General features: G+C 49.9%; 1 protein-coding gene across 1 annotated transcript; it reads right to left on the reverse strand.

Annotated features, from left to right (window-relative positions):
• Positions 1–22: 22 nt before the first annotated feature.
• Positions 23–27,978, reverse strand: VAX2 (ventral anterior homeobox 2). Its single transcript, XM_047746476.1, has 3 exons — positions 27,721–27,978; positions 10,403–10,590; positions 23–678 (listed from the first exon to the last, which is right to left on the reverse strand). The coding sequence occupies exons 1-3, from the start codon at positions 27,956–27,958 to the stop codon at positions 235–237; spliced, it is 870 nt and encodes a 289-aa protein (XP_047602432.1). The 5' UTR covers positions 27,959–27,978; the 3' UTR covers positions 23–234.

The following is a 27,978-nucleotide window of genomic DNA, read 5'->3' on the forward strand; positions in this document are numbered from 1 at the left end:
CTTGTCATTGTTTTCCTTTTATTTCCGTGAGAGGCACACACACGCACACTGCACTCACACGCACAAGCTGCAGGACCAAGGCGTTCCGGTGGACAGTCTCTGAGCTGGGGTGCTGGCGGGGCCGGACGCGTGCTGCCCCCGCACTCTGGGAGCCGGGCTCCCGCAAGCCCACGGGGCAGGGCAGGCAGGGACAGTGCCGTGCTTGGGAACTCAGTGTCACAGGGTGTTGGAGGCTTAAACATTGGCTTTCTTGCCACCTCCAGGGCTGCCTCCTCTCTTTTCCAGCCGGCTGTAGGGCTCGAAGGCTGAGGAGCTGAGTTCATAGCAGGCGGGCAGGTCCAGGAGAGGAGCCGTCGAAAAGCAGAGCGCTGGTGGAGGGGGTGGCCGTGGCGGGGACGCCGAAGCCGAGGCCGAGGTCAATGGGTTGAGGCACGGGGAGGAGTTCCTGGGGTCACCCAGTGAGGTGGCCCTGTGGCCAGCAGGTGGGCCCAGTGGGCCAGGGGTCAGCGCCAGGAGGCTTGGGGCCCTGGGCACGGACAATAGCCGACCCTGCTCCAGCAGCCGCAGGATGTTAGAGGTGGCAAAGGCCTCGGAGGCCGAGGAGGACGCCCGCTTCTCCAGGTCTCTGCTCTGGTCTTTCTTCTGTTTGGTGCGGCGGTTCTGGAACCAGACCTTCACCTTGGGGCACAGGGTGGGAAGGGGTGCCAGAAAGGGAGAGGGGACAGGTGAAGCAAAGAGGGGGTAGGTGGGAGGAGAGAAGGAGAGGGAGGACGTGGAGGGCAAGGGAGTGGGAAGTCGGGGAGCAAGGGTGGAGCGAAAGGGGGGAGAAGAGCATTCAGAATGTCACTGAGGTCTTTCCACACCAGCCTGCTCGGGGTGAACCAGTAAGGGACCCACCCTCCAGATCATGGACATGGGGTGTGATCTAGAAGGTGGACACAGACTCCCAGTAGGCAGCATCTGTGGGCTCACAGAGCGCTCACCTTATAGGGAGGGGCATGGCCCGAGAAGGGGCCCGGGGAAGCATGGGGTCCCAGGCAGGGACCAGCTGCCAAGTGTGAGGACCATCCCACTGCTCCTGGTCTCGACCCCCACACTGCCTCTGAAGGGAGCTTTCTGTCCCCATCTGTGTGAACCTTTCAGCAGACATCTCCCCCCTCATGCTCTATAAAGGCCCCCAGGCTTCCTAACGCGACACCAGGTGTGACAGCATACAGAAGGCTGCCAAGGGGGCTTCCAAGGGCCACACACTCAAACCTGGGGACAAAGAGGTGCCAAGTCCTCCACATCTAAGTGCAGCCACCAAAAAAAGGGCAGAGAGAGCCCCTTTCCCCAGGTCTAGGAGAGGAGGCAGGAACAGCCTCTCCCACCACCCAGCGCCTGGTCCTCCGAGCCCCATTCTAGTCTATAGAAGAAACTGGAGGCTGGGAGCGAAGCTCAGTGGTCAGCCCTCATGGTGCCAGGATTTCCTTCCCACTAGGAGGAGGAGAGGGTGTTCCCCTCACGGAGGGTGAGGAGCATGGAAGAATCATTTGTAGGGACTGGAAGGACCTGAGAGAAGAGTCTGACGCTCCTCCCCCAGCCGGAACGCTTGTCAACCCAGCACGACTGCGCCTAGATTTGTGGCCCAGGAGTGCAGAGGCTGTGCTTGCTTCTGGCCTGGAAGTTTCAGGAGGCTGGCAGCTGGCTGGGGCAGTGTGGGCCCACAAGACAAGGTGGGGCGGCACAGAGGGGAGGGCACAAGAGAAAAAAGGATGGGATGGCCTTGCTGGTGGACTCCAGCTTTGCGAGGGTGTAAGGGAGGCCAGCCACTCCTGTGGCTCCGGGGAAGGAGCCCAGAGGCAAGAAAGAGGAGGCAGGAGTGGGAGGGCTGGCTGGGTGAGGATGAGGGCCCAGTGGAGGCCCCCTGGGGCGATGCCTGGAGACCCCATCTCCTCTAGCGCCCCCAATGGTGAGTCAGACCTGTTCTGAGTCGGGAAGGGGAGGAAGAGGAGATCTGAAATAGACAGGAGTCTGGTGTTTTAAATTGGACTGGATTGAGTTTCAATGATAGAAATAACCAGAAGGTTATGGGATGTACTTGAGATTGAGGGCTTCCTTCCTTCCTTCATTCATTCACTCAATCATTCATTCAGTGGCTATGTACTGAGTGCCTACTACCTGCTGGGCGGTGCCCTCGATGTGGGGGGCGGGGAATGAGCAGGGATGAAAGCAGAGCAAATCCTTGGTGTGGAGGGGACGAAGAAGGGCAAATGAGAACAGCGTGACTGTCAGGGGGCGTGAAGGGCTTTGGGCAGTGTCCCTCAAATTATTCGTGCTGAGGAACCGCCTTAAAGTTTCCAGTCTGTTGTGGACCAATGTTTTTGTCAAATACAATTAAAATGAATTACACTTACTCTCCCTTTGTGCACCTAACTCGTCCTGGACAGGGAACAGTTTGCGGGGGATACCAGACCTGAGAACCGCACTTGGAGACACTGGTTTGGGAAAAGGCTGCAGGATGGAGGGGGAGAGGGAGGGGAGGGGACTAGCTCATTACTTAGTGGGTGGCAAACACAGCCTCTCTGAAGAGGTGACATGTGAAGGAGATAGCAGTAAGGGAAGGTCAAGGGCATTCGACTAAGTATGGCTGAAGGAAGCCACTGGAAAGAAAACCTTCCTGAGTTTGTCGCTCCCTGGAACTCCAGGAAAGGGTCCCTCCAGACCCTTGGGGAAGTGGCTCTTGTAGGACCGAGGTACCACCCCAAGAATGCCCCAGCTCAGTTTCTCATCTCAAAAATGGGGACAAAAATACCTGGGCTGTTGCAGGGATCAGATAAGGAAGTCCATGTAGACGGCTCCGCATGGTGTCTGGCCTACCCGGAATGTGAGCTCCTGGCTCTGAACTAGGGGGAGAGGACAGACCCAGAAGTCAGGATTCCTGTCCTGGGGAAGCTGAGGGTCCAGGGGGAGGGTGGTACTGACCCACTCCTGGCAGCAAAGGGAGTGGCAGTAAGAAGAATGTGATCCGTGAGGAATGACAAAGCTTGGGTGGGTTGGGGGGGGGCAGGGAGAGGGACATGTGGGCTGGCCCCAGGTCTAGAAGTCTCCTGGGGAAGAGGGAAGCGGGGGCAGGGGCTGGGGTCTGGCATGCCCATTTCTTGGGCCCTTATGGGCCACATCAGGGGTTGTCAATCCCTGAGATTACCTGGAGTCATTTTCTAGCAAAGCCGGATGCCCATGCCTCATCCCAGCTCAGAATCTCTACAGGATGAGGCCTAGGCATCCATATTTTTTAAAACTTTCTGGATGTGATTCTGATGTGTGAACTGGGGTAGAAGATGCTGGAGCTGCAAAGGTGGGGGCAAGGCACCAGGCCCATCTACTTCCTATCATCAGTCCCACAGCCCCTAAAGGGCCAATTTGTAAGGCTCAGCAAACAAGTAAGAGACAGGCTCATAGCCTCTGGGCTTGTCCCTCCCTTTCCTCAAGGAAGCTTTCAATTCCACCACCAGGGCCACCCTCTCAGGGTGAAATCTGGGTACAGGTCCTTTATGGCCCAATTCGATGACACACTGGACGGGCCTGGATCCTGTGCAGAAGCATACTTCCTGACGCGGGCCTCCCCTTGCTTTCTTGGTGCCCTGCTGTGTCTCCCTGCAGGCTGCCATCCTGCCTCCTCCTTCTCCTGGTTCCCCTGGAACTCAGGGAATGCTTGGGGCCCTCTTACCCACAAGGGACCACACGGTGAGTCTGTAAGTCAGTAAGTCCGTGAGTGGCACACGAGGGGAGGGGCGTGGTTTCTAGCCAGCTGCCAGGACTAGGGAGGTGTTTTCTGGGAGATCATCTGTCCCCCTTTCTGGGCTCATGGTTGGCCTTAAACCCCAAGCCTCACTGTGGATTTGGAAATGGCATTGATCTTTAAGAGACTGCCTCCTGAGGTGCCTGGCTGGCTCAGTGGGTTAAAGCTCTGCCTTTGGCTTAGGTCATGATCTCAGGGTCCTAGGATTTAGCCCCACATCAGCTCTCTGCTCAGTGGGGAGTCTGCTTCCCCCTCTCTCTCTGCCTACCTCTCTGCCTACTTGTGATCTCTGTCTGTCAAATAAATAAATAAATAAATAAATCTTAAAAAAAGAAAAAAGAAGAGGCTGCTTCCTGTGACTGTGAGCCCAAACCCAGATACTTGCGTATCTGCGATAGCCCTGGTTTTTGTAACCTGGAAAGTACCCCCTACTCTGCGGTTCCGGATGAAGTCATCTGGGGCAGACGTGATGGGTATGGGGCTAAGGTAACTGTCGAGGAGCCAGAGCTGCTCTTATCCGAGCTAAGGGATGACCAAGTCAGTATTGGGACGTGGCCCTTTGTCTTCAGCCTCCAGCCTGTCTGGGGCCCTGGCCTTGAAGAAGTCCCCCAGGTCAGCCGAGTGACAGAGGTCCTGGAGCCAGCCTCCCACCTTCCTTTTCTCCACAGCCATGTCTTCTTTTCTTGTTTCCAGCTCTGCCTCTAGTCATTCATTCATACAACACATAAACAGCAAGCATCCAGCCCATGTCAGCATTGCCAGGTGCTGAGGAAACAGGAATACCTAAAACTCACCCACTTAGCTCTCAGACACCAGTAGCAGGGAAAATGGACAGGTCGGTAAGAGTTACAAGACTGTAGATGTTTTGGTAGAAGTAGCAAACAAGACAGTGAAGATCTTGGGGTCAGACAGACCTGGATTCAACTCCGGCCCCTCCTTGATTAGTGAGAATGGCATGGGGCAAGTTACTTAAACTCTCTGGTCCTCAGTTTCCTTATCTGTAAAATGGGATTGTAATAATGCTTCCTCATAGGTTTGCTGTGATAACTCAATGAGCTAATACTAGTGGATTCAGTAAAGTGTCTGGCAGACGCTGAAGTCTTTCCAGCAGTGTGGTACCACATCAGTTGAAAAATACAGAGGTTGTTAGGTCTTCCCTAGAAATTCTGACTTGGAACCTGTGGGCTGAGCATGGAATCTGAGCCAGGAATCTGCATTTTAATGAGAACCTCAGGGGTTCTCCACAAAGGTGGTCTGCAGACCACACTTCGAGAAACACTGGTTTAACCAAGCACCATATGTTCTCCTTGAAATGAAGCATGGGGACGAGGTGTATCAGGGGGTTTCTAAACACAGTGAGAACTGGGCTAAGTGGGACCACCCTAGTTCTCTGATGTGGGGAAGAGCACATGCTGCTCTGGGGAGCTCAGGGGAGGTGATTCTGATGGTTCCAAGAAATAGCTCTTTCTGAGACCCCCACCTGCTCTCCAGCCTTCAGGGTCTCGGCAAGGCCAGGGCCAGAGGTCAGTTGTGTCCTGCCTGGTTCATTTTCCCTACATCTGAAGAATGCCTCAGCCTGCAGAACTCTGTAGGCGGTGGGGAGGGAAGGCTTCACTGTTCTGCCCACCAGGTCCTATAAGGGGGCTCTCATTAAAAGTGCAGACAACTTAACCTAGCATATAGAGATTAAGGAGGAGATAGGGAATGAGAATGGGCCCTGAGTAAGCCCATGCTCTCTCTGCCTGAATTAGGACCCTCCTGATAACCAGGAAGAGGGCAAAGATGCTGGTTGGCAGGAGGAAGAGAAGTGGACAGAGGCAGTCACTTGGAGAGCAGTTGGGGGCATAGTTGGGAGCTCCAGAGGGCAGGGCTGTACTTGGCATTGAAGCCCTCGGGTCCAAAATGACCTTCAGCTTCCACTCTCTACTAGGCCTGCTACACCATGGTTCCTGTTCTTGGATTTCCACAAGACTGTGCCTCCTGTTTCATCCCTTAGAAGTCCATCCATCATTTGAGCACACTTGAAGGAATCTCTTATCCTTTCCCCCAGAAGAACCCAGACCAAGACCGTTAGGTAAATCAGAGAAACATCAACCCCCTGAGAAAACTCAGACATATCTTCCTGACATTTCCACTTGGATCTCAGACTGAACTGATCCAAAACAAAACTCTAGATTTTTCTCCCACTGTCCTGCTCCTCCCCGACTTTCTCAACTCGTCCATGTGGGATGTGGCATATGTGACCATTTTTCCACATACACCTGTTCCAGTCCCAACCACTTCTCTCTCCCTTGCCCAGTGCACATAATTCATGATGAGCAAGTCCTAACAGGCTCTATCTCCAAATCAGAGTACGTCTCAGATCAGTTCACTTCTCTCCTTCACCATCACCCAGAGCTTGACACAACATGGCAGTAGCCCCACCTTGCCCTCTCATCCTCATTCTCCAGATGTCAGAGTGATCTCTGTAAAATGCCAGTCCTCTCTTCAACACCTCACTGTGGCCTCTAAACACTATCTGCTCTGCCCTACCTACCTTCCCTATTACCTTCCAACTCCAGCCACACTGGTCTTCTGACACTTCCAGAACATTCTATGCTAGTTCCAGGTCTTGCCAGTTTACTCTGAGTCTTGACTCCTCTTTTTCTGGCTCTTCCTCTGGCTGTCTCCTTTCCGTCATTCACACCTCAGCCCATCTCCTCAAAGAAGCTTTCCCTGATGACCCTAAGGAAAGATTTCTAGTCTCTATTTTATTATGTTTTATCTGCCTCATAGCACTCATCACTCTTTAAATGCTATCTGTCAGGGTGTCTGGGTGGCTCAGTGGGTTAAAGTCTCTGTCTATGGTTTGGGTCATGATCCCAGGGTCCTGGGATCAAGCCCCGCATCGGGCGCTCTGCTCAGCAGGGAGTGTGCTTCCCTTCCTCTCTTTTTTCTTTTTTTAAAGATTTTATTTATTTATTTGACAGACAGAGATCACAAGTAGACAGAGAGGCAGACAGAGAGAGAGAAGGAAGCAGGCCCCCTACTGAGCAGAGAGCCCGATGCGGGGCTCGATCCCAGGACCCTAGGATCGTGACCTGAGCCAAAGGCAGAGGCTTTAACCCACTGAGCCACCCAGGTGCCCCATCCCTTCCTCTCTTTCTGCATTCCTCTCTGCCTACTTGTGATCTCTATCAAATAAATAAATAAAATCTTTTAATAAATAAATAAATAAATAAATGCTATCTGTCTTTCTCTGCAGAATGGAAGCTGCTATGAGGCTAGGTGCCTGGTCCGTTTTGCTCTGGGCTACGTTTCCAGTGCTGAGAACAGTACCTGTATGTAGTAAGTATTTAGTAATATTTTTGAACAGAGGTATGGGTGAATATATGGAGAATTCCACTGAATTTTAGCTATATAACCTAGAGCAAGTTACTAACCTCTCTGAGTTTCCTGAAATGGGGATAGTACTACCTATAAAGCCATCTTTTTGTAAAGATTAGTTGAACTAATGAATGTATGTGCCTACTTGATTTTTATTTTTCTTCAAGACTTTTTTCTTTTTTTTTTTTTTAAAGATTTTATTTATTTATTTGACAGAGAGAAATCACAAGTAAGCAGAGAGGCAGACAGAGAGAGAGGAGGAAGCAGGCTCCCTGCTGAGCAGAAAGCCCGATGTGGGGCTCGAACCCAGGACCTGGGATCATGACCTGAGCCGAAGGCAGCGGCTTAACCCACTGAGCCACCCAGGCGCCCCAAGACTTTTTTTCTTAAGTAGGCTCCATGCTGGGCTTGAACTCATGACCCTGAGATCAAGACCTGAGATGAGATCAAGAGTTGATGCTAACCAAATGACCCACCCAAGTGCCCCTAAAATATTTTATTTTTAAGTAATCTCTATATCCAGTGTGGGCCTTGAACTTATGACCCCGAGATCAAGAGTCGCATTCTCCACTGACTGAGCCAACCATGTTCCCCAAATATGCCTGCCTTAAACTTTGAACATGTTACTTAATTTCTTTGTGCCTCAGTTCCCCTCTCTTTAAAGCAGAAATAATAAAGGCCTCTTCTGGTATTTAAAAAGTATACATATTTGACCTTTGTCCCTGGTTCTAGATAGGGAGCCCCTAAAACACTTGGAATTCCTTGAGTGATAGGAGTGTCTTTTATCATTGATAACGGGTCCCTTTAAGCCACATCTGAGATTATGCTAACAAGGTGACTCAGGGTGGGCCCTGCACAGTTTCAGGTGGCAGCACTGGTCCCAGAAAGACACCCCCCCAATGATTAAAGGTTTGGAGTCCCCACCCCTGCCCTCCAGGAAGGGGAGGGGGCTGGGTTATAAAGACTCTTGAACAGTAAGGATTCTGAGAGCTTCTGGGTTGATAAGCATGTGGGAGTCTTGGGGTCTGGCACACCCAGAAACTGTACAGAATCTCCTCGAACACCCCCACCCCAACAGCTTGCTCTATGGATCTCTTTGGCTGTCTCTCTCCCCTGCCCCAAACTGGGCTATTTCTGAGTTCTATCCTTTACAATAAGCCTGTATATGAAAGTAAAATGTTTTCCTGAGTTCTGCCAGCCATTCCAACACACCGCCAAACCCAAGGAAGGAGATGTGGGAACTCCCAACTTTCCAGCTGGCCAGTCAGAAGTACAGGTGGCCCAGAGGGGACTTGCACCTGGCACCAGATGGGAGACTGTCCTGTGGGACTGAGCCTTACGTGGTGGCGTCTGTGCTCACTGCAGGAGTCTGCATCAGAACTGAATTGACTAGTTTGACGCCCAGTTGGTGGGAGACAATGGGAGAACTGGTTGCTCTTGGTGTTGGGAAACACCACACACTGGGCGTCAGAAGTACAATCTGAAGAAAAACCTCCTTCCCCTCCCACAAGGTCGTGGTGAGGACGACAGGAGTTAGGACACCTCGAGTACTCAGAGCCTGGTACAGAGGTCCTGGTAAAGGTCAGCTGTGCCTTATAGGACCTACAAGGCCTGGGGCTGGGGAAAGAGAAAGGAGGGGAGTAAGCAAGAGTCAGTAAATTGAGGATTCCCTGGGGTGGGGGTGGGGGGTTTCTGTTTGCCCAGCTGTGTGCTGAGCTCCCCAAAGAGACCTGAAAAGGAGATGTGGCTTTCAAACACATTCTTGTCCCATGGAAGTGTATGCTAGCTAGTGCCCAACACACACACACACACACACACACACACACACACACACACGCTACATGCCATATGGAAGGGTCTCTCAGGTGGAGGTCTTATGGAAGTCTTCCTGGAAGAGGAGGGGTTTGGCCTCAGCCATCAAGGGCAGGTACACTATGGTGTCTAGGGGGCAGAGCAGGGGAAGGCCGAGGACGGAGAAGGAGTAAAGTTTCCAGGTATAGTGTGCGGGCAAAGTGAGGCCAGGCAGAGGGCAGTTAGGATAGGGAGGGGCAGGTACGGAGGGGTGACTCTCTGCCTCATTTCACTCCAGGAGCTCTGGCCTGGTACAGCCACTGCAGCCCTCTGTCTGGCAGAGCCTGGCTTGCCAGCCTCCATACTGAGCATAGCTGGGGCGAGGGTCCCTGTTGCCTGGGGCCATCGGCCCGGTGGTTCAGGGCTCTGCGACTGGCAGCTGCAAGAAAACAGGTCCAGGTGGAGATGGCCCAGGCTCGCAGGACAGCAGCCACCCCTGACTTAACTGCACTGGGTTGCTGGGAGGCCTTGGTGAATTACTCTACGCAGAGCCCACAGAGCAGCTCCTGGGCACAGCAGGTCCTCAGTGGTATTATTACCATTATTGTTATCATGCATCTGTTACAGCTTGAAATGCCTCCATTCACACAGAATGCATGCTGACTTTACAAAAGGTTTTCCTTCCGGTCAAGCTTATTATTGTTAAAATGCTAAGCCCTTCCTGGGTGAAGGGGGTGTTCAGACTCCTTCTCTCCAGCAAGAACTTCTGAGGCACAGTGGGATAAAGGGTGTGTATAGAGGGTATGTATGGAGGGGGGCAGGGGGATGGCCCAGAATTGGGGGAATAAGTCCCCAACTCAGTTTTTTTTTTTTTTTTAAAGATTTATTTATTTATTTATTTGACAGAGAGAGAGCACAAGCAGGCAGAGAGGCAGGCAGAGAGAGAGGAGGAAGCAGGCTCCCTGCTGAGCAGAGAGCCCGATGCGGGGCTCGATCCCAGGACCCTGAGATCATGACCTGAGCCGAAGGCAGCGGCTTAACCCACTGAGCCACCCAGGCGCCCCTCCCAACTCAGTTCTTTGATGTTTCTTCTCTTCCTGGAATCTTTGCTCCTGGCAAGCCAACCCCTCCCCCTCCTTTCCTGCAAGGTCCCTCTGGCACCAACACCCCCTGATTCACTCCCTGCATCCTGGACCCCCCTCCTTCCTATTTCTCTGGCTCTTTCTCATATCCCACCCCAAAGTGGCAGATGCATTCAGAAGGCCCCCTATGGGCCTACGCCAGCGTTCTCTTGTTCCCACTGTATTTACTGCTCTGGTTTACCTCTAACTCTCAGCTTTTCCCCGATACATGTCCAAAGTCCTTCCAAGCTAGGTCTCCCAGTAGCAGCCCACAAGGCCTCACACCCCACAAAGTCCCCAGGCTACAGGCCGGGGGTGGAGTGGCCTGGCCCTGCTGGCTTACCTGGGTCTCAGAGAGGTTCAGCTGGCGGGCCAGCTCAGTGCGCTCCCGGCCCACCACATACTGGCAGCGCTGGAACTCCATTTCCAGGCGGTAGAGCTGCTCGGCCGTGAAGGACGTGCGGGTCCGCTTGGGCCGGTCCAGGTCCAGGCCCTTAGGCAGGACGATCTCCCGGATGGTCCCCTTGGCATCTGCAGGGGCCGTGAAAAGAGGCCAGTTAGTTCACTAGGTAAGGAGTTAGGCCACCAACAATCATCTTCACAAGAAGCAGTGTGATCTAATGGGGAACTCTTCTGCCTGGGTCTGGCTCCGTGGTGTCTGACAAGTGGCTTACCCTCTCTGGGCTGAGCTTCCTTCATCATCCAATGTAGTATGTTGTATCTATTGGGCAAATATATGTGAACGGGCCTCATTACAAATTTCAAGTCCTCTACCATAGTCTGGGCAGAAAGGATTCACTCTGACTCAGCCAGGATTCTGTTCCCTCAGCAGAGCAGAAGGACAAATGGACAGAGATATACCAAGTCCTCAAGTGCAGAGGAAAGGATGGGTTAGAACCGGGACTGATCACTCAGGTAAGGCTTACTGGAGGAGGCATCCAGGGCCAGGTCCTGAGCCCTGTGCTGGCATGTGCATGCATAGGGGAACACTCAGTCCACAGACCCTCCTGGGGTCCATGAAGAAGCTAGCCAGTGTGGGGTGGGGGGCAGCCTAGGGAGCTGGGATCCCCAGGAAAGAGCCGAAGGACCACTGCCACCACATCAAGCTGCTACAGTGCCTTCCAGGGACGAGATTTCTACCACTCCCCTTGTACCTAGTTCTGAGCAACAGGACCACCCTCCTGGGTCCTAAACCAATGCCATCTGTGCACAGGGTCTCCAATATTTTGAAGCCTCCTCAAGAGTGGCTGAAATCCCTGCAGTCTACGTTCACTAGATATTCCCACTCAAAGAACTGAGAAACAACAACTAAATGTGCTGCAAAAGTAAAATATGAATTGGAAAGGAGGCTTGCCTATATATACCTCAGCTTTAATTATAGGGGCAGAGACAATCTATGTTCTCCCTCTAGAAGCATATGGCGGGGCTGCTCATGTTTTAGGCGTAATAAAAGCAGACACCTCTGCCATGTTTGCTCTGGGCCAGGCACTGTTCTATGCACCCAAACCCTCCCAATGTCCCAGTGGAGCTGAACTATTTATTAGTCCTATTTTACAGATAGGGAAGTGGAGGAACACATTTTAAGTAACTTAGCTGAGGCCGCACGGACACTATTCCATCAGCTGTATAAATAGCCTCACTTTACCTTATGAAGACCATCTTTTGGTAATGCATAATGATTCAGTGGATAGGTTATAATGAAGAGAACTCTGGTCTTGGGTACAGAAAAAGAAAAAAACAACTTTGGTCAGGGGTACAGGAAAGGACCTGACTTTGGAATGTGCTGTCTGGCAGGGGACTCCTGTGAGCCTCACCACTCTGGATTCTGCTTCTAGAATCTCTGCCCTAGAGGATAAATCTGACCCACTCCCCCTGGATCCTCCACTGTATGATCTAGGAGACTGGCTCTTCCTGGTACTTTCTACATTCCGAAAAGGTGGGGAGGTAGTATTTGTGACCCCGTTGACTGGGTCCCCTTTGTTCAAGTCCTGTTATTTCCAATTACGAGACCTGTCTCAGAACTCCGTCACGACACCCAAGTAACTCTATCTCCAAAGGCCTTGATTTTATTAAAAGTGTTTTGGGGGGTGTAGACTGGAGGAAGGGTGGCAGCTGTCATATGTGGTGCTGGCAGCTTCACGTCTCCTCAGTGAGCCTCTGGAGACCACCTGAGCCTATGTTCCTGACCACTGGGGTCAAATCACATATGTCCCCTGTCCTTTCCTTCTTGTAGAAGAGCTGAGACAAGCATTCCTGCCTCAGGGAACAGACAAAGTCAGCTCTTCCTCTCAGGGTCAGGGAAGGCAGGAATCCTATAGGCACCTTGCCCGCCAGATATCAAAACGGGCCATAAAAATAAGCATAGGAAAAGATACCCAACATCGCAAGCCGGTAGGGAAAGGCAAGTTAAAAATCACAAGAAATACAAATTAGAATAGCTAAAATAAAAAATACTGAGAGTGTCAAGGCTGGGAGGATGCAGAGAAACTCAGTCTCTCAGGCACTGCCAGTGGGAACATACCTGGTACAGCCATGCTGGAAAATGACCTGGAACTTTCTTAAAGGGTTGAATATGTATTACCATAAAACCCAGTGACCACACTCCTGGGCACTTATCCTAGAGAAACAAAATCTTAGGTTCATGGCAAAACCCATACATGAATGTTCACAGCTGCTTTATTTGTAATAACCAGCCCCATGGAAACATGCCACTGAATGTCCCTCAGCAGGTGAGTGGTTAAGCAAACAGGGGTACAGCTAGTCCATGGGATATCAACTGAGCCAACCAGGCACCCCTTGATAATGTTTTATAGATATGCAAAATGTCACTTTTGGGAGAAGGGGCACTTGGATGGCTTAGGCGTTAAGTATCTGCCTTGGGCTCAGGTCATGATACCAGGGTCCTGGGATCAAGCCCCGCATCGGGCTCCCTGCTCAGCAGGAAGCCTGCTTCTCCCTCTCTGCTGCTCCCCTTGCCCGTGTTTCCTCTCTCACTGTGTCTCTCTCTGTCAAATAAATAAAATCTTTTAAAAAAGATATAAAACTAGAGCTGTAAAGGAAAGACAAAGGATATAGCCGACTATATTAAAGCTAATGCCTTTTGTAGGACAAAAGCACAAATTTTACCAAGATAAAATATTTTTTAAAAATTGAAGAAAAAAACTTTTTAAAAAGGTAAAGAAATTATCTATAATGCAATAATAAACGATTTTTTTTTTAAAGCAAATAGTCTAGACTGAAAATGGTCAAATAATTTATCTGGGCCATTTAGAGAAAAAGATGCCAAATGACCAATAAACATAAGAAAAATGAGCACAGGGGCGCCTGGGTGGCTCAGTGGGTTAAGCCGCTGCCTTCGGCCCAGGTCATGATCTCAGGGTCCTGGGATCGAGCCCCGCATCGGGCTCTCTGCTCAGCAGGGAGCCTGCTTCCTCCTCTCTCTCTGCCTGCCTCTCTGCCTGCTTGTGATCTCTGTCTGTCAAATAAATAAATAAATAAAATCTAAAAAAAAAAAAAAAAAAAAAAAGAAAAATGAGCACAGCTTCACAGAAATCAGGATGCTGCAAATTCACACGATGGAAAATCATTTGTCTCCCATAGGACTGGAAGGACATTAATGAAAGGTTAATAAATCAATGATGAACTGTAGGAGGTGCCACACTCCCATTTAACGTTGGTAGGACTGTAAACTGTCACCGCCTTTTTAGGCTGCATAAGACACACGTAACTTTTGCCCTAGCATTTTATTTTAGTAAGTATTTATCCAGAAAAGCATACATTCAAGTGCTCCAAAGTATATGTAAGGATGTTTGCTACAGCTTTGTTCAAAATTTTGAAAATCTGAAAGCAACCTCAAGGTTCCCCACAAGGGAAATGACTGAACAAATGATGGTAATTCATACTACAAAATTGAGTGCAGCAATTTAAAAGAAGGACAAAGTATTTACATGAACTGACATTAAGTGAAACAAAGTTACAGAATAACATATGCAGTAATATCCCACAGAATAACATAGGCAGTAATATCCCACTTAAGTAAACGAAACACATATTCATATCCAACCATTCGATACATATTTAATGAGCACCTACTATGTACCAAATACTATTCCAGGGTCTGGAGATATAGAAATGAGCAAAAGAAACAAGGTCCTTGTTTCCTTAGACCTTGTACTGTGGACAGAGAAAAACAATAAACTTTAAAAATGAGTATGTAGGGGCACCTGGGTGGCTCAGTGGGTTAAAGCCTCTGCCTTCGGCTCAGGTCATGATCTCAGGGTCCTGGGATCGAGCCCCGCATCGGGTTCTCTCTGCTAGGCGGGGAGCCTGCTTCCCCCTCTCTCTCTGCCTGCCTCTCTACTTGTGATCTCTCTCTGTCAAATGAATGAATAAAATCTTAAAAAAAAAATGAGTATGTATGTAATGACAAATGCTGGGATGACAATAAAACATAGATAAGAGGATATTGCTGACCCTCTCCAAATTACCAAAACCCAATAACCATAGTGTGTATGTGCGTGTGTGTGTGTGTGTGTGTGTGTGTGTGTGTAGTTGCTACTTTAGCTATAACAGAGAAGGCTACTCATCAAAGTTAAGTTAATGGATAAATTATGAATGTTGTTCACCTGTGTTTCCAACCCCTCCCAGCACATGGTAGGGTTGTACTAATTTTCTGCACTTTGAAATTAGATACGACTATATGGCTGAATTTAGCCAAAAAGAAAAGAAAAGGTCACCTTCTGGTGGACACTTTAAAAACTGGTTCATAATCTGCCATGGCCCTTCCCTCTCACTGGGATGGTCCTGGAAATAGGAGTCAAGATGGCTGGTCATCAGCCTGGATCTCTGAGTACCAAACTGAGCCTGAGCCTACTTGTGATGTACTTATCATGAGAGTGAGAAGTACACTTGTGTTTTATTCAAACTCTAAGATTTGGGGTTGTCTCGGAGGCCAAACCTAGCCCCCTGGACACAACCCCCTTCCTTTTTCCTTTTCTGGGTAGAGTTTGGGGGAAGCACCCAGAAAGAGGGACAGCTTTAATTCCAGGGCCTCCTTGTGGGTAGGGACTTGTTAGGATGAAAATGCACCCCTGAGGCTTGCTGCCTTTCTGGTCTCCTCAAAGAGGCGTGAGTCCTAGGGGGATGGGAGAGGGTGATCCTGTCCAAGGGAGACTTTGCCTTGCGGGAGTTGGTCATCTCTGACTAATAATGGCTAGCCAATGCCCCTGACCTCTAGGACCAAATATTACCCACTCCTGGTCCCTCTCCCAGTAGATGCCCACAGAGCCCTTCCTGATTTCAACCCCCAGCACCCAGGTAGTTCCTTTGCATGATGAGCTGGTAATGTGCCGATTTTAAAGTGTGACAAGGTCCTTCCTGCCTTAATCTACAAGGTGATTATTATAAAAATTCCTTATGGAAAATTCATCTTCGAGTTTATTGGGAAAATTAAAAATGGAAGAATAGTGAGGAAACAATGTGAAAGAATGAGGTGAAAATGCTTGCTTTTACCCGCCCCACCCCCCGTAGAACATATTACAAATCTACAGCACCTAAAATGGTATGATGCCCGCACAAGAATCTGGAAGCAAATCCATGCATATATGAGGATTTTTACAAAGAAGACATTTCAGGGATGCCTGGGTGGCTTAGTTGTTAAACGCCTGCCTTTGGCTCAGGTCATGATCCCAGGGCCTGGGCGAGCCCAGCATTGGGCTCCCTACTCAGCAGGAAGCCTGCTTCTCCCTCTCCCTCTGCCTCTGCTTGTGTTTCCTCTCTCACTGTCTCTCTTTCTGTCAAATAAATAAAATCTTAAAAAAAAAAAAAAAAGAAGACATTTCAGATTAGAGGGAGGAAAGATAAGATTATTAAAGACCTGGCTTTTGGGGTGCCTGGGTGGCTCAGTGAGTTAAGCCTCTGCCTTTGGTTTGGGTCATGGTCTCGGGGTCCTGGGATTGAGCCCCATATGTGGACTTTCTGCTCAGCGGGGAGCCTGCTTCCCCCTCTATGCCTACTTGTGATCTCTCTCTCTGTCAAATAAATAAACAAAATCTTAAAAAAAAAAAAAGACCTGGCTTTTGGACAATTAGCTCATTATTTGGAATAAAGTAATTCATCTCATACTGTGTGCAAAAATAAACACAAGATAGATGAAAATCTTCATATAAAAATAAGCTCTAAAAATTGAAGAAAAATACAAATTTTTAAAAGGAAAATAAAGGACAGATTTGAGTACCCAGAAATTAAAGCTTTTGCAGGACAAGACATTTAAAAGACGAAAAACAGATTAGGAGAAAATATTCATAATACCTGCATAGCAGAGTCCTAATGTCTGGCACAAACAGCTTCTAGAGACTGAGGAGTAAAGTCCAGCGGTGGGAAACTGAGCAAATTTTATGAAAGGTTTATTCAGAGAAGAAGAAATCCAAGCGCCTAATAACTATGAAAAAATACTCAACCTCAGAGGGAATCAGAGAAAACGGAAGTTAGAACAGCAAATGAGATACAGTTTTTTCTTTTTCCAGACGCCATATTTTATCTATCAGCCTGGGGGAAATGTGCTGGCAAAAATGAGGGAAATATAGGCCCATTCAAGCTCCGTTTTTATAAGAATATTTGTAGAGTGCAATTTCACAATACCTAGCTAAATTAAAAACTGCAATAATTCCACTGTCCTAGAAATTTGATAGAGGTTTCTATGACAGAGAAATATTGATACACTTTGATAAAGACAGACTCACTGGGGCATGGTTTTTAAGAGAAAAAATAAAGGAAAAGGTTCAATGTTTATCAGTAGAAATATTGTTAACAAAATCACAATATTAGTCAGGCCTTTGGCTTTTATGCATACGTTAACAAGAATGAGGTACATCCCCATATACCAGTCTGGATGCCCCTTACATGCTACTTTACAAAAACAGCAAGTATGTACAAACCTATTTTTACAAATAGCAAAAAGTAAGACTACACTGTGTGTGTGTGTGTGTGTGTGTGTGTGTGTGTGTGGATGTGTATGCTTGTTCCTACATAGGCTCAAGTCCACAGGATAAACACCTCTCTTCTGTTCGCTGTTCAGGATCGGAAGCTGGTCAGGGAGGAAAAATTTTCCCTAATCTTACCTTGCGTACATTTTTGTTTGGTTTGTTGCAAAGACTATTGTAACAAAATTGAGTTTTATCTTCGGTTCGACAAGAACTTTCTAAAAGAACTAAATGACCCAAGAGAAAGGACCATTAGTTATGATTTGATTACAATTTAAATTTGAGTTCAGAAAAAAAAAAAAACCTCACAGAAAATTTTTTAAAAAGGAAAAGATTTGGGCATATTTGCAACACATGTCACAGGAAAAGGGATTATTTCTTTAGTAGAAAAATAGCGTTCACAACTATAAGAAAATAATAAACACAGAAATAGCTAAGCACATGAATAAAAAATTCACAGAAGATGAAATTAAAATGAGGACTAAGTATCTGAATACATGCTTAACTCACTAGTAATTAAAAATGCTAATAAAAATACTTTTTTTCCACTTGATAAAACTTCACTCTAAGACTCAGTATACCTGGGTTGGAAGAATGAGGAAAATGGCACATTTATACACAATTGCTGGGAGTATAAATTTTTGGTATGAATTTTGGAAATACTTATCACAATTTAAATATGATACATGTGAAATAATGCTTATTATGTTAAACATTTTATTATGAGAAATTTCAAACATACACAAAATTGGAGAGAATAGTAAAGCTCTGATGTACCTATTCCCCAACTGCAATGATTATAAATTCATAAGCAATCCTGTTTCTTCTCTGTCCTCATAATTTTAAGCAAATCTCAGACATCATATCATTTCATCCAGAAATATTTCTCTGTGTATCTCTAAGAAAGACTTCCTTTCAAAAAACCACAGTACTACTGTCACAACCAAAAACATTACCTGTCATTCCTTAACATAAAAAAGTCCTACACATTTCCACATTTTTCAGACTGTCTCATGAATGGGACTTTAAAAAAAAAATCATCTGTCCAAATTAGGATACAAAGATGCTCACTGACGCATTGTGTGTAGTAGTGGAAAAGTAGAACCAACCTAACTATCCATCAATAGGGGACTGGCTAAATTAATTATATCTGAAGAATGGAATATCATGCAGCTGTTACAAAGAACAAGACAGGGGCGCCTGGGTGGCTCAGTGGGTTGAGCCGCTGCCTTCGGCTCAGGTCATGATCCCAGGTTCTGGGTTCGAGCCCCGCATCGGGCTTTCTGCTCGGCGGGGGGCCTGCTTCCTCCTCTCTCTCTGCCTGCCTCTCTGCTTGTGATTTCTCTCTGTCAAATAAATAAATAAAAAATCTAAAAAAAACAAAAAAAACAAAAAAAACACAAAGAACAAGACAGTTCTAGACAGCAAGGTGTCTACAAATGTTTATAAAATGGAAAAAATTTTGCAAAAACAATTCCTACTCTTGTAATATATCACTTACATCTTTATATTTTTCAATTAGTAGAGAAAATTTGAGAGGTGATATCCTGGGAGTATACATGCTTTATTGGGGAAAAATGAAGAAGTTTCCACTTATACATGATCTAGCAAAACAGCATGGTTGGTTTTATCATTGGAAGGTTATTTTATCCATCAGAAAATAAAAGACATCAGAAGGAAATTATAAACTTTAAAAAAAACTGCAACACATATTGAAAGCAATGAGCTACTATCCTTAATGCTGAGTTTCTACCCATCAGCACAGAAAGGAATATCTGAAAATTAAAAGTGGCCAAAAGAAACGAGTTAATAGATAACACCGGAAGAAATATACTGGTCAGTAAATATGAAAAGATAGTTAGCTTCACTAATAATAAATGAAATAAAAATTAGAATGCCAATGAGGCACTACTTAACACCTATACCATTGACAAAGGTAAAAAAGATGCGTAATACCCAATATGGGCAGAGGGAAAAGATGAGGATATAAACTACAAAGAACAAGATGACAATATGAGGGTATAAATTGCAAAGAACAATTAGTATCTATCAAGATATACAATACAAACCGTGGTGGCAAGATTTGGCGATACAGGGGCGCCTGGGTGGCTCAGTGGGTTAAACCTCTGCCTTTGGCTCAGGTCACATCTCAGGGTCCTGGGATCAAGCCTAGGATTGGGCACTCTGCTCAGCCGGGAGCCTGCTTCCCCCCGCCCCCCACCAGCCCGCCTCTCTGCCTACTTATGATCTCTCTGTCAAATAAAACAAAATCTTTTTTAAAAAAAGATTTGGAGATGGAAGCACTTTCAGGCATTGTTGCTGGAGCTGGAGCTTGGGTGGGGGTGGGTGGGGAGTGGGGTGGTATACCACAGTCGGAAGGCAATTTGGCATTATCTTCCAAATTACAAACACACCCAGTAATCTGCCTTTAGGAACTTCCCTAGACACATATCTACACACGTAGAAATGACCGAAAACCAGTTTATTTATTGCAGCATTGTATATAATAGCAACATATGAGAACAAAGCTATATGCCCACCAATAGGACATGGGTTATGCAACATACATTATGGCCCACCCAGTCCATATAAATGGAATATTATGCATCTGGGAAAAAACTGACGAGAAATTCCTCACATCCCAAAATATATGGGTAAGTGAAAAATAGCAAGGTGCTGAAAAATATGGAAATGTCACCATGTGGGTATAAATAAATAAATAAATGCAAGAAAAAATAAAATAGGGGCCCTGACCTGCATAAGCATGAAATGGTTTTGGAAGGACAAATGTCTTAGAGCCGGTGGGAACGGGAAGACGGAGGGCAGGGATGGGAGAGATTGTTCCCGGCGTCCGTAACACACCGCCACCACGTTGTGAAGTTCCGAATCACAGGAGTTAGTTACTCTTTTGGAATGAAACAAAAACACGTTTTTAAAAATTGTGCTGTGCGTAAACTTTTTTTTTTTTTTTTTTTTTTTTTTTTTTGGTGCTGCAGTCCCACTGCCAGGAATTTATCTCACGGAAATACTCAAGGGCGCAAAGCCCCGCGCCCTGGGAGTTTATTGCACGGTGTTTCTGTTGGGGAAAAACAACTGGAACATCCCTTCAGCGGTTGGGAGAAGTCGGGCTTTCCCCAGCCGGACGGATCCTTCTGATTCCGTCACGGGACAGCGCGAAATGGTTGACCCGAAAAGATGACCCCTGCGGATTAAATGTGTTTAAAAAGGTATGTTGCCAAACAGCTTCTGTAAGACGATTCCGCTTTTTCAACGTTTGTTTGCGAGGGTGGAAGAATCTGGAAGGACGCACCTGGAACTGCGAACTGTGCCCATCTGGGGGAGCCTTCAGCCGCTCCAGGCTTTGTTTTGTTTACGCGGAGTCCCTATTGCTTTTTGAAATGCAATCCTCCGCGGGCCCTTCTCGGTGTGAGCGTGGCCCTGGAGCCCGGCCCGGGCTGCCCGAAGCCCCACGTGCCGCCGCGCTGGGCGGCAGCAGGAGCGAAACCCGCCCCACACGCCGGCTTTGGTCACCCAGAGATGTGCAGCTCCGGCGGCTGGCTGGAGGCCTGTGAACTGAGCGCGGAGGGGGTTGGGGGGCGCGGATTTACCTAGGTATTGCTTTCTCACCCCCGGCTGGCTTTGCGCGCCGAGTCTCGCACTAACAGCCGCAGAGAAGCGGGAGACTCACTACCGACCTCACCGTCCTGCGCCTGTCACGACCCCCTGCTCCGGCAGGGACTGGACTCTCTAGCACCCCCGCCCCCCGCACCGGCCCTGGAGACCCAGCGAGGAGTCAAAGAAACATATTAGAGGTTTTCCACGTTTTATATTTCGGTGGTTCGCAAAGTAGAGGGCTGCACAAAATTCTAAAAATATGGCATTGGTAATTTTTTTTTTTTTTGGCATTGGTAATTTTATGTTTTAACAATTATTCTGGGTTCTGGCACCATCATGGTTTCATAAAAGAAACGGTATTGTAACGTCAAAAAAATGAGGACGTCGTCTCAGAATGAACATTGCTCCCGGGGACGGGCGTTGCAGTCTTCTACCTAAAGAAATAGGCGGGGACGCCTGGGTGGCTCAGTTGGTTAAGCAGCTGCCTTCGGCTCAGGTCATGATCCCAGCGTCCTGGGATCGAGTCCCACATCAGGCTCCTTGCTTGGCGGGGAGCCTGCTTCTCCCTCTGCCTCTGCCTGCCATTCTGTCTGCCTGTGCTCGCTCTCTCTCCCTCTCTCTCTGACAAATAAAAAAAAATAATAATAATAAAAAAATTTAAAAAAAAAAAGAAATAGGCGACATTGACTGCTTTTTTGTCTCCTTTCATTCACTACACAAATACTGTGTATTGTGTGCTAAGAACACATCCGGGGAGATGGTGGATTTGGACGGCGCGGTGACCTCTTCCGTGGTCCTGGCGCAGGGTCAGGTCCGCGGATCCCAGCACCTGCCTCCCTGGAATTTCGCTCAGGCCTCGCTTCCCCGCCACCTCTAGGGTGGGCGGGTCAGGAACCCCGCACTTCCCAGTGTCTGAGACAGTCTCGTGTTTGGGAAGCTGAGCGCTAGCACCTGGGTCTGGTATTAGTAGGTATTCACTGATGTTTGTGAAAAGAATCAACAAATGAAAGGCAAGACCGCAGGAGAACCTGGGAGAGAAATGGTTCGAGGGGCCTTTGCGGGGCCCCAGCTAGCACCTAAGAGCCGACCCAGTCCCATCCCCACCCACCCCTGCGCTCCAGGCCCTGGCTTTCTCACCTCTGTCCACTCTACTGCTTTGTAGACCACATCCCGTCCTGGCGCTGTCCTGTCTTGCCCTTTTTGCATTGTTGGAGGCCACCCTGGCACCCTCAGGCCCTCCAACCTCCCTCCTGGATGGGTGGGGGAGACCACCCAGCTCTCAGGGATTCCGAGGCAGGCCCACCCTGCCTCGGTGTCCTCGATCAGAGTTTCTCAAATTGGGGTAGGGAACTGGTGGGGGTGGGGCGAATACACGCCGTGTAACCCCGACGGCTTAACAAGGAGTGAGGTCAATCTTTATTTTCTTTTTTAAGATTTATTTATTTTTAGAGAGAGCGCTGCAGAGGGAGGGCGGGAGGAGGAGGAGAGGGAGTGGGAGACAAGAGTTTCCAGCAGACTGCGCTGAGCCGGGAACCCAAAACACGGCTCAGTCTCGTGACCCTAAGATGAGGACCTGAGCAGAAAACAAAAGTGGGACGCTTAACCAACTGCCTTACCCAGGCGCCCCAGGCCAATCTTTATTTTATATTAAGCAAACAGGAAATAGAAGTATAATTAATATGCTTCCTGTGCCCCCCTTGCAAATCAAAGAGATATAGGGAGGGAGCTCAGGGCCACTATAGCCCCAGGCTCAATCCAAGGTAATTGAGGAAATGGCCTAGAGCCAACAGGACCCATAAAGGCTCCCTCTCCCTATAGATGGTGCACAATGGGCCAGTGTCCCCAACGAGAGCCAACCATCTACCTATACCAGCCCAAGGACACACACCTCCCACAGTCCCCTCCCTCCCCTCCGGAGCAAGCACTCGCTCAACTGTCCCAGGCTCCTTGCTCTGCAGGGTGAAGGGGTGGAGGTGGGAGATAGAGGTGCGGAGGGTAGGGGAGCACCTAGAAGCTCTAACCCTGCAGGTGTGTGTATGTGTGTGTGTTTGCACGTGGGTGTGGCACACACCCAGGCGATGTGGCAGTGGGTCCACGGGCACTAGAGCCCAATCTACCACCCAGAACAACAAAAACAGCACAAAACACAAGGAGCCTGGCAGAGTTCCCTAAAAATGCAAACTGCACGCACAACACATCAATGAGAGGACACATTCGGTTGCCGGGACTGCTTCTGTGTGTGTGTTGGGGGAGGCGGCATGTGTGTAAAGGGGAAAATAAAGACTAAAAGGATAGCACCTGCTCTAGACCCTTGAGGAGAATGCGGGTCCTTCTGCCAAAGCAAACAAATTAAAAGGAAAAACGTAACAAACATAGAACAAAAACAATCCCAGGGAAAGAAAAAAAAACAACAACAACAAACCTAATACAACCGCACAAGCCCCCAAACTAAAAATTACATATAAAACCAACATTCCAAAGTGCAGGCCCTGTTTGAACCATTAAACCTTTCGACTGCTGCCTGGGGCCTGGGCCTGGGTAATCGCGCGTATTCACACTCTGATTGAGGCCAGGGGCCTGAGGTCCACCAATGGCCCAAGAGCTGGGACTCAAATCCCGTGCTCATTTACATACAAAAATCTGCCCCACCTTCTCGGTTGTCCAAATGCCCGCTGGGCAAGTGGGCAGGTGTCCCTTGTGGAGCTGCTGCGACGTGTAGGATGAGGCTTGCAAGGTCAGGGCTGAGCCAATGTACGTCCGGTGGCTTTTGTAAATCCAAGCAGAAAGCAAGCAGATTCGAAGAGAAGCTGAGCCCAGATCTGACTGCAGGAGGGGGGAGTCTGTTCCCCCACCCACCCAGGCCGCTCTCAGCTCAAGCCCCAGAGGCCTTGGCCTCTTGCCCAGCGTCTTCGGATGAGTCTGGAAGCCAGGGCCTGCCTGGTGCAGGCCATCGTGCAGCCCGTTTAAGTGTTTGGAGGTTCCCCGTTCTGGAACACAGCAGCACTGCCCCCAGATGGGTGGTGGGCACGGATTCCACTAAATTCAGTGCCTCCCTTCCCCACACCCACATCCACATCGAGAATTGCTAGATGGTGCTGGAGGCCCTGTTCTTCCTGGGTTTTCTTATGTCCTTAGACCCCGGCCGCTCCATCAAGCTCCCATGTGAAAGCATTTCAGCAAGTGGGTCGTGGTGGGCGGGTTAGCTGTTCACTCAGTCATGGGGTCCCTAATTTTTTCCTGTCCTCCTGCCGCCAGAGGTGTGTAGAAATGAGGAGGGGGGTTCTCCACTTCTCACAGAAGGGGAGTGCTCTGGGGGGCAGCGTGATCCTGTTTCACCTGGGGCCAAGGTGCTTACATTGAGCTGAGGACAGAGGATGCAACCAGAATGGGGTGTTGGCACCCATTGGCCTAAGGGACCCCTTCAGGGGAGCAGGTAGCGGTGCTGACCATTATTCACAGAAGTCGGTGACACTAGCAGGCGACCCTGCCGGCTCTATCCAGAAGGGTTGTTGAATTTGCATCCGGATTAATCTGGGAATCACTCAGGCACAACTGAGTGTGTGGGCGTGAACAGAGATTGTGAGGTTGCTGGAAGTTTCGGGTGAGAGTTGGTCCTCGTCTTCCAACTGCCGGTGTCCCAGGTCCAGCGAAAAGGCCATTACATCTGGTCCGCCCCGTGCGGTGAGAGCCGAGGCTGGGAGGTGGTCTGTCTGACTGCCTCCAGCTCATGGTTGGCGCGCCGTTTCCAAGTATAAAACAAAAGGATTCCCCCATCCATGCTCCTCACCGGCCAAGGGGCTGTGCACGCGGAGGTGTGTGGTGGCCTGCGGGGCTGACTCATCTCGTAGGAGCCTGGCTGCGTACACGGGATGGTGGTGGTGCGCGGACATGCCTGTTGTGCACACTCCCCTGTCATCTTTGTGGCCTTGTTTGTGTCCGTGTGTGGCTTGAGGCGGCCTCCATTTTGAGGTGGGGATGTAGCAAGGTGCGCCTCCCTGGCTCCCTAACCCGCATTTCGCCGAGGCAGCAGGGAACTTGAGTGATTGGTGGAGTGAGGGTTCTTGAAGGGGATTGGGGGAAGGCTACACCTCGTGGTCTGCAAGGTGGCACTAATCCTTTCCACAGCTCTCAACCCCTTGGCTGCTCACCTCCCAACACAGGCACAGCATTTTGCCAAGGCAAAAAGACACCAAGTCCCCGATAGCGGGATTGAGCTGAGCTGGAGGAAGCTTCTGACGAAGGAGGCCCATTCCCTGAGTGGTTTGTGGGTGACCTCAGAGCAACCCCCTTTCGCTCAACAGAATATTTTTGGAGATCCTGCTGGGCGTTTGCAATTTTATAGACATCACACCTCTGATATTTAGCCCTGACTTTCAAGGTGACAGCTGTGGGTTTCTATGTACAATGAGGAAGATGAGGCACAGAGCGACAAAGAAACTGGCTTAAATTTAAAGGGCTCTAAGGCTGGTATTCCAACCCAACTTCATTTAACTCCAGTACACACACTTTCCTCCTATCCCCCTGTGCCTTGGAACTCCCCTCAAGAGATCAGGACTGAAAGAAACAGAAAGAAGTGCTAAGACCCAGAGGAAGTGGGGTTCCTTCCCAGAACTATCACCCCATCAGCAACCTAATGGTCTGTGAAGGCAAACACCTCCCTTTCTACCTTTTTATGATTTCCTCCAAGAGTACTTTGGGAGGCTATGTCCTGGGAGGTGAAGGGCAAAATGCGTTTGCTACTTAAAGCACACTGGAGGAACATTCATCCTGACGCCAGGCTTTTCATCTGTTAGAGCCTCTACCCTGAGCCCGGGTGGGGCCAGGAGGGACACAGGTGACCCTGGCTAGGGAGCAATTAGGGTTAAATGACACGCCAGGTATCTCAGGCCTGAAATAACCTTTTTTTCATTAAATGAGAAAGGGCAGAGGGATTTATGAGGACCTTATGTACCTTTTCTTTCTTTCTTTTTATATTATACCAATATAATGCATTACTGTATGTGCACACATGCATTTATAAAAACATGTCTCCTGACAATGCACACAAGGTGTTCCACATACAGTCTGTGTGTGTTGGAGGGGTGTTCATCTCTGTCCTGCTGTGGATTACTCCTAGCGTGGGTGACCTCCATGCTACCACACTCCTACCTTCTATGAGTTTACAACTGGGAATTATTAAACTGGCCATCTGTACACAGAATTTATTTGTTCTACATGCAGAGTTAGTAGAGTGGAAGGGATGATAGGTGGCATAGAACTCGCGATGGTCTGGAACTCACAAATACCCACAGATAGTGTATGAGGTGGTGAGTGTCGCAGCCAGGGACTTGAGGGTCTTAATCTGGGAGGGTGGGCTTAAAGGGCTGATTTCTTCATTTCCGGAAGCCTTGCAGATTTTCTCAATGGAACTCCAAACTGGCTGCTTATATCTTGTATTCAGGACATCCTACAGTCTATGAGAGGGATCCAACTTAATCCCAGGTGCCTCAAAGGTCCACACACCTGCTGGAATTGCTGCTGGGTGGGGACCCCCCTCATACCCAGTCCTGTAACTGCCTCAGCCCGAGCCTTCCCTCAGAGCAGCCCTTAGTGCCCCATCTCTAGGGGACCACACCTGACACCAAGAGTGTTTTCAGAAGACCAGGGCCATTGAGTCTGTGTACAAGACAGTCTATCAGTTGACTTTACACTGGGCTGCCTCCATGCTCAACACTAGCCCTGTCCCCGATTCCCAGAGCCACTCAAACCCAGCGGCTGTGGGGAAGCTGTGCAAAACCAGGCCAAGGTGCCCCGTCTGTGTGTGGGTGGCCTAGGTCAGATCAGACAAACTCGGGATCCTGGCGCTGGAGTGTCCTGGGGCCAGCAGCAAGCTGGTTTCCCTTCCCCAGGACCTGATGGCCAGGGAAATCAGCTCTGGCCGGTGGCCTCGCAAAGCCTAGCCGCTTGCAAGAGGGCACTCAGGAAGGAGACGCAGTAAAAGGGCCGCGGGAGGAAGCCGGGCTAGGGAGTTGGAGGAGGCCTGGGGGGGGGGAGCCTTTACAGGCGTGTGGCCTCTTCTGGGCTCTCGGTCTGCCGGTGCCCGCGCTCCGAGATGCTGGGGGAAACAGACCTCAGGCTCTGGCCGAGGCCTAGGGACAGGCTGACGGGAAGACCCCGGAATTCCCTTTCTCCTCCCATCTCTCTGGGCGAGGCCCCGATCCGGCGAAAGCTGAGCCTGCAGCTTCAGTGAGGCTCGCTTTAAGGGTCTGGGAAGTCTCGACCTCGAAGCGAGGAGACCAGGAGGAGCCGGGTACTCGGGCGCAGTCCAGAAGCGCTTGTAGGAAAAGAGGGCTGGGGAGCGCTCGGCAGAGAGAAAAGGCCAGAAAAGAAGAGAGGAGGGCGAAGGGCGAAGGAGAAAGCGAGAGCCGCGAAAGGCCAGGCCGGGAGAAGGCCGCAGCGAGAACCGGCTGGGCCCGGGCGCCGCGAGGAAGTGGGAGCCGAAAGAGCGAAGCCCAGGCGGGCAAGCGCCGCGCACCCCGCGCTCCGTGCCCGGGTGCCCTCTTCCGCGAGCAACCGGTGCGGTCTGCGTCGCTGGGAATGAGAAACCAGGCTGGCCAGGCGGCGAGGAAGCGCCTGGCCTCGGAGCGGAGCGCCGGCCTTTTCCTCCCGGGGTTCCGGACGCTAGTCCCTCCTTGTCCTGACCCCGCTGAGCGCTCGTGACGCTTTTCTCCGCACCCGCCGTTTGGGACGCGGGGCGGGGACCGGCTCTCGGCATCCCGCGCTCGCGCCTGTGCCCCCGCCACCGTCAGCGGCTGGGATGGGCCTAGGGTGAGCGGCCGGCCCGAGAGGCTGAGAAATGTAAGGCAGTGACACGGGGATCTCTTTGGTCCCGTTCGCCGCTTTGTCCCCTGCACTCAGCTCAACGTTCAGCACACAATAGACGCTCAGAATAATACTAGCTGAATGAATGAGTGAGTGATGACTGACCGGTTGAGTACATGAATTGGGAGGTGGAGGCAGCAGAAGAGCGGGGCGGGGGGGGGGGGGCGGGAATCCGGTGACCCAGGACCGCGAGCTGTCCGCTTACCTCGCACCAGGATGCGGCGGCAGTGGTCTGCCTCACCGAGCCCGGGGTGGCCGTCGCTGTCCGCGCCGCTCTCCCTGGAGCCCGCGGGGCTAGAAGCAGAGGTCCCTGCAATTTCCCTGGGGTTCCGGCGGCCGGCATCGGTACCCGAGTCCTCCGCTCCTCCTCGGTCCCCGCCGCGGCCGCCGTGCGACTCCCGGCGTGCGGGACCGCGGTCGCGCTCGGCGCCCCCATCGCCCATGCTGGCCGCCACCGCCGCCT

This window comes from Lutra lutra, chromosome 9 (genome assembly GCF_902655055.1).
Source record: "Lutra lutra chromosome 9, mLutLut1.2, whole genome shotgun sequence".
In the NCBI taxonomy this organism is placed as follows: Eukaryota; Metazoa; Chordata; class Mammalia; order Carnivora; family Mustelidae; genus Lutra; species Lutra lutra.

Bases quoted from the DNA above. Each gene is read 5' to 3' on its own strand.
- VAX2 (XM_047746476.1), bottom strand. From the start codon at position 27,958: ATGGGCGATGGGGGCGCCGAGCGCGACCGCGGTCCCGCACGCCGGGAG. The intron at 10,591-27,720 runs GTAAGCGGACAG...CGGCCCCTGCAG, and splicing joins CCGCCGCATCCTGGTGCGAG to ATGCCAAGGGGACCATCCGG. The intron at 679-10,402 runs GTAAGCCAGCAG...CTGTGCCCCAAG, and splicing joins TGAACCTCTCTGAGACCCAG to GTGAAGGTCTGGTTCCAGAA.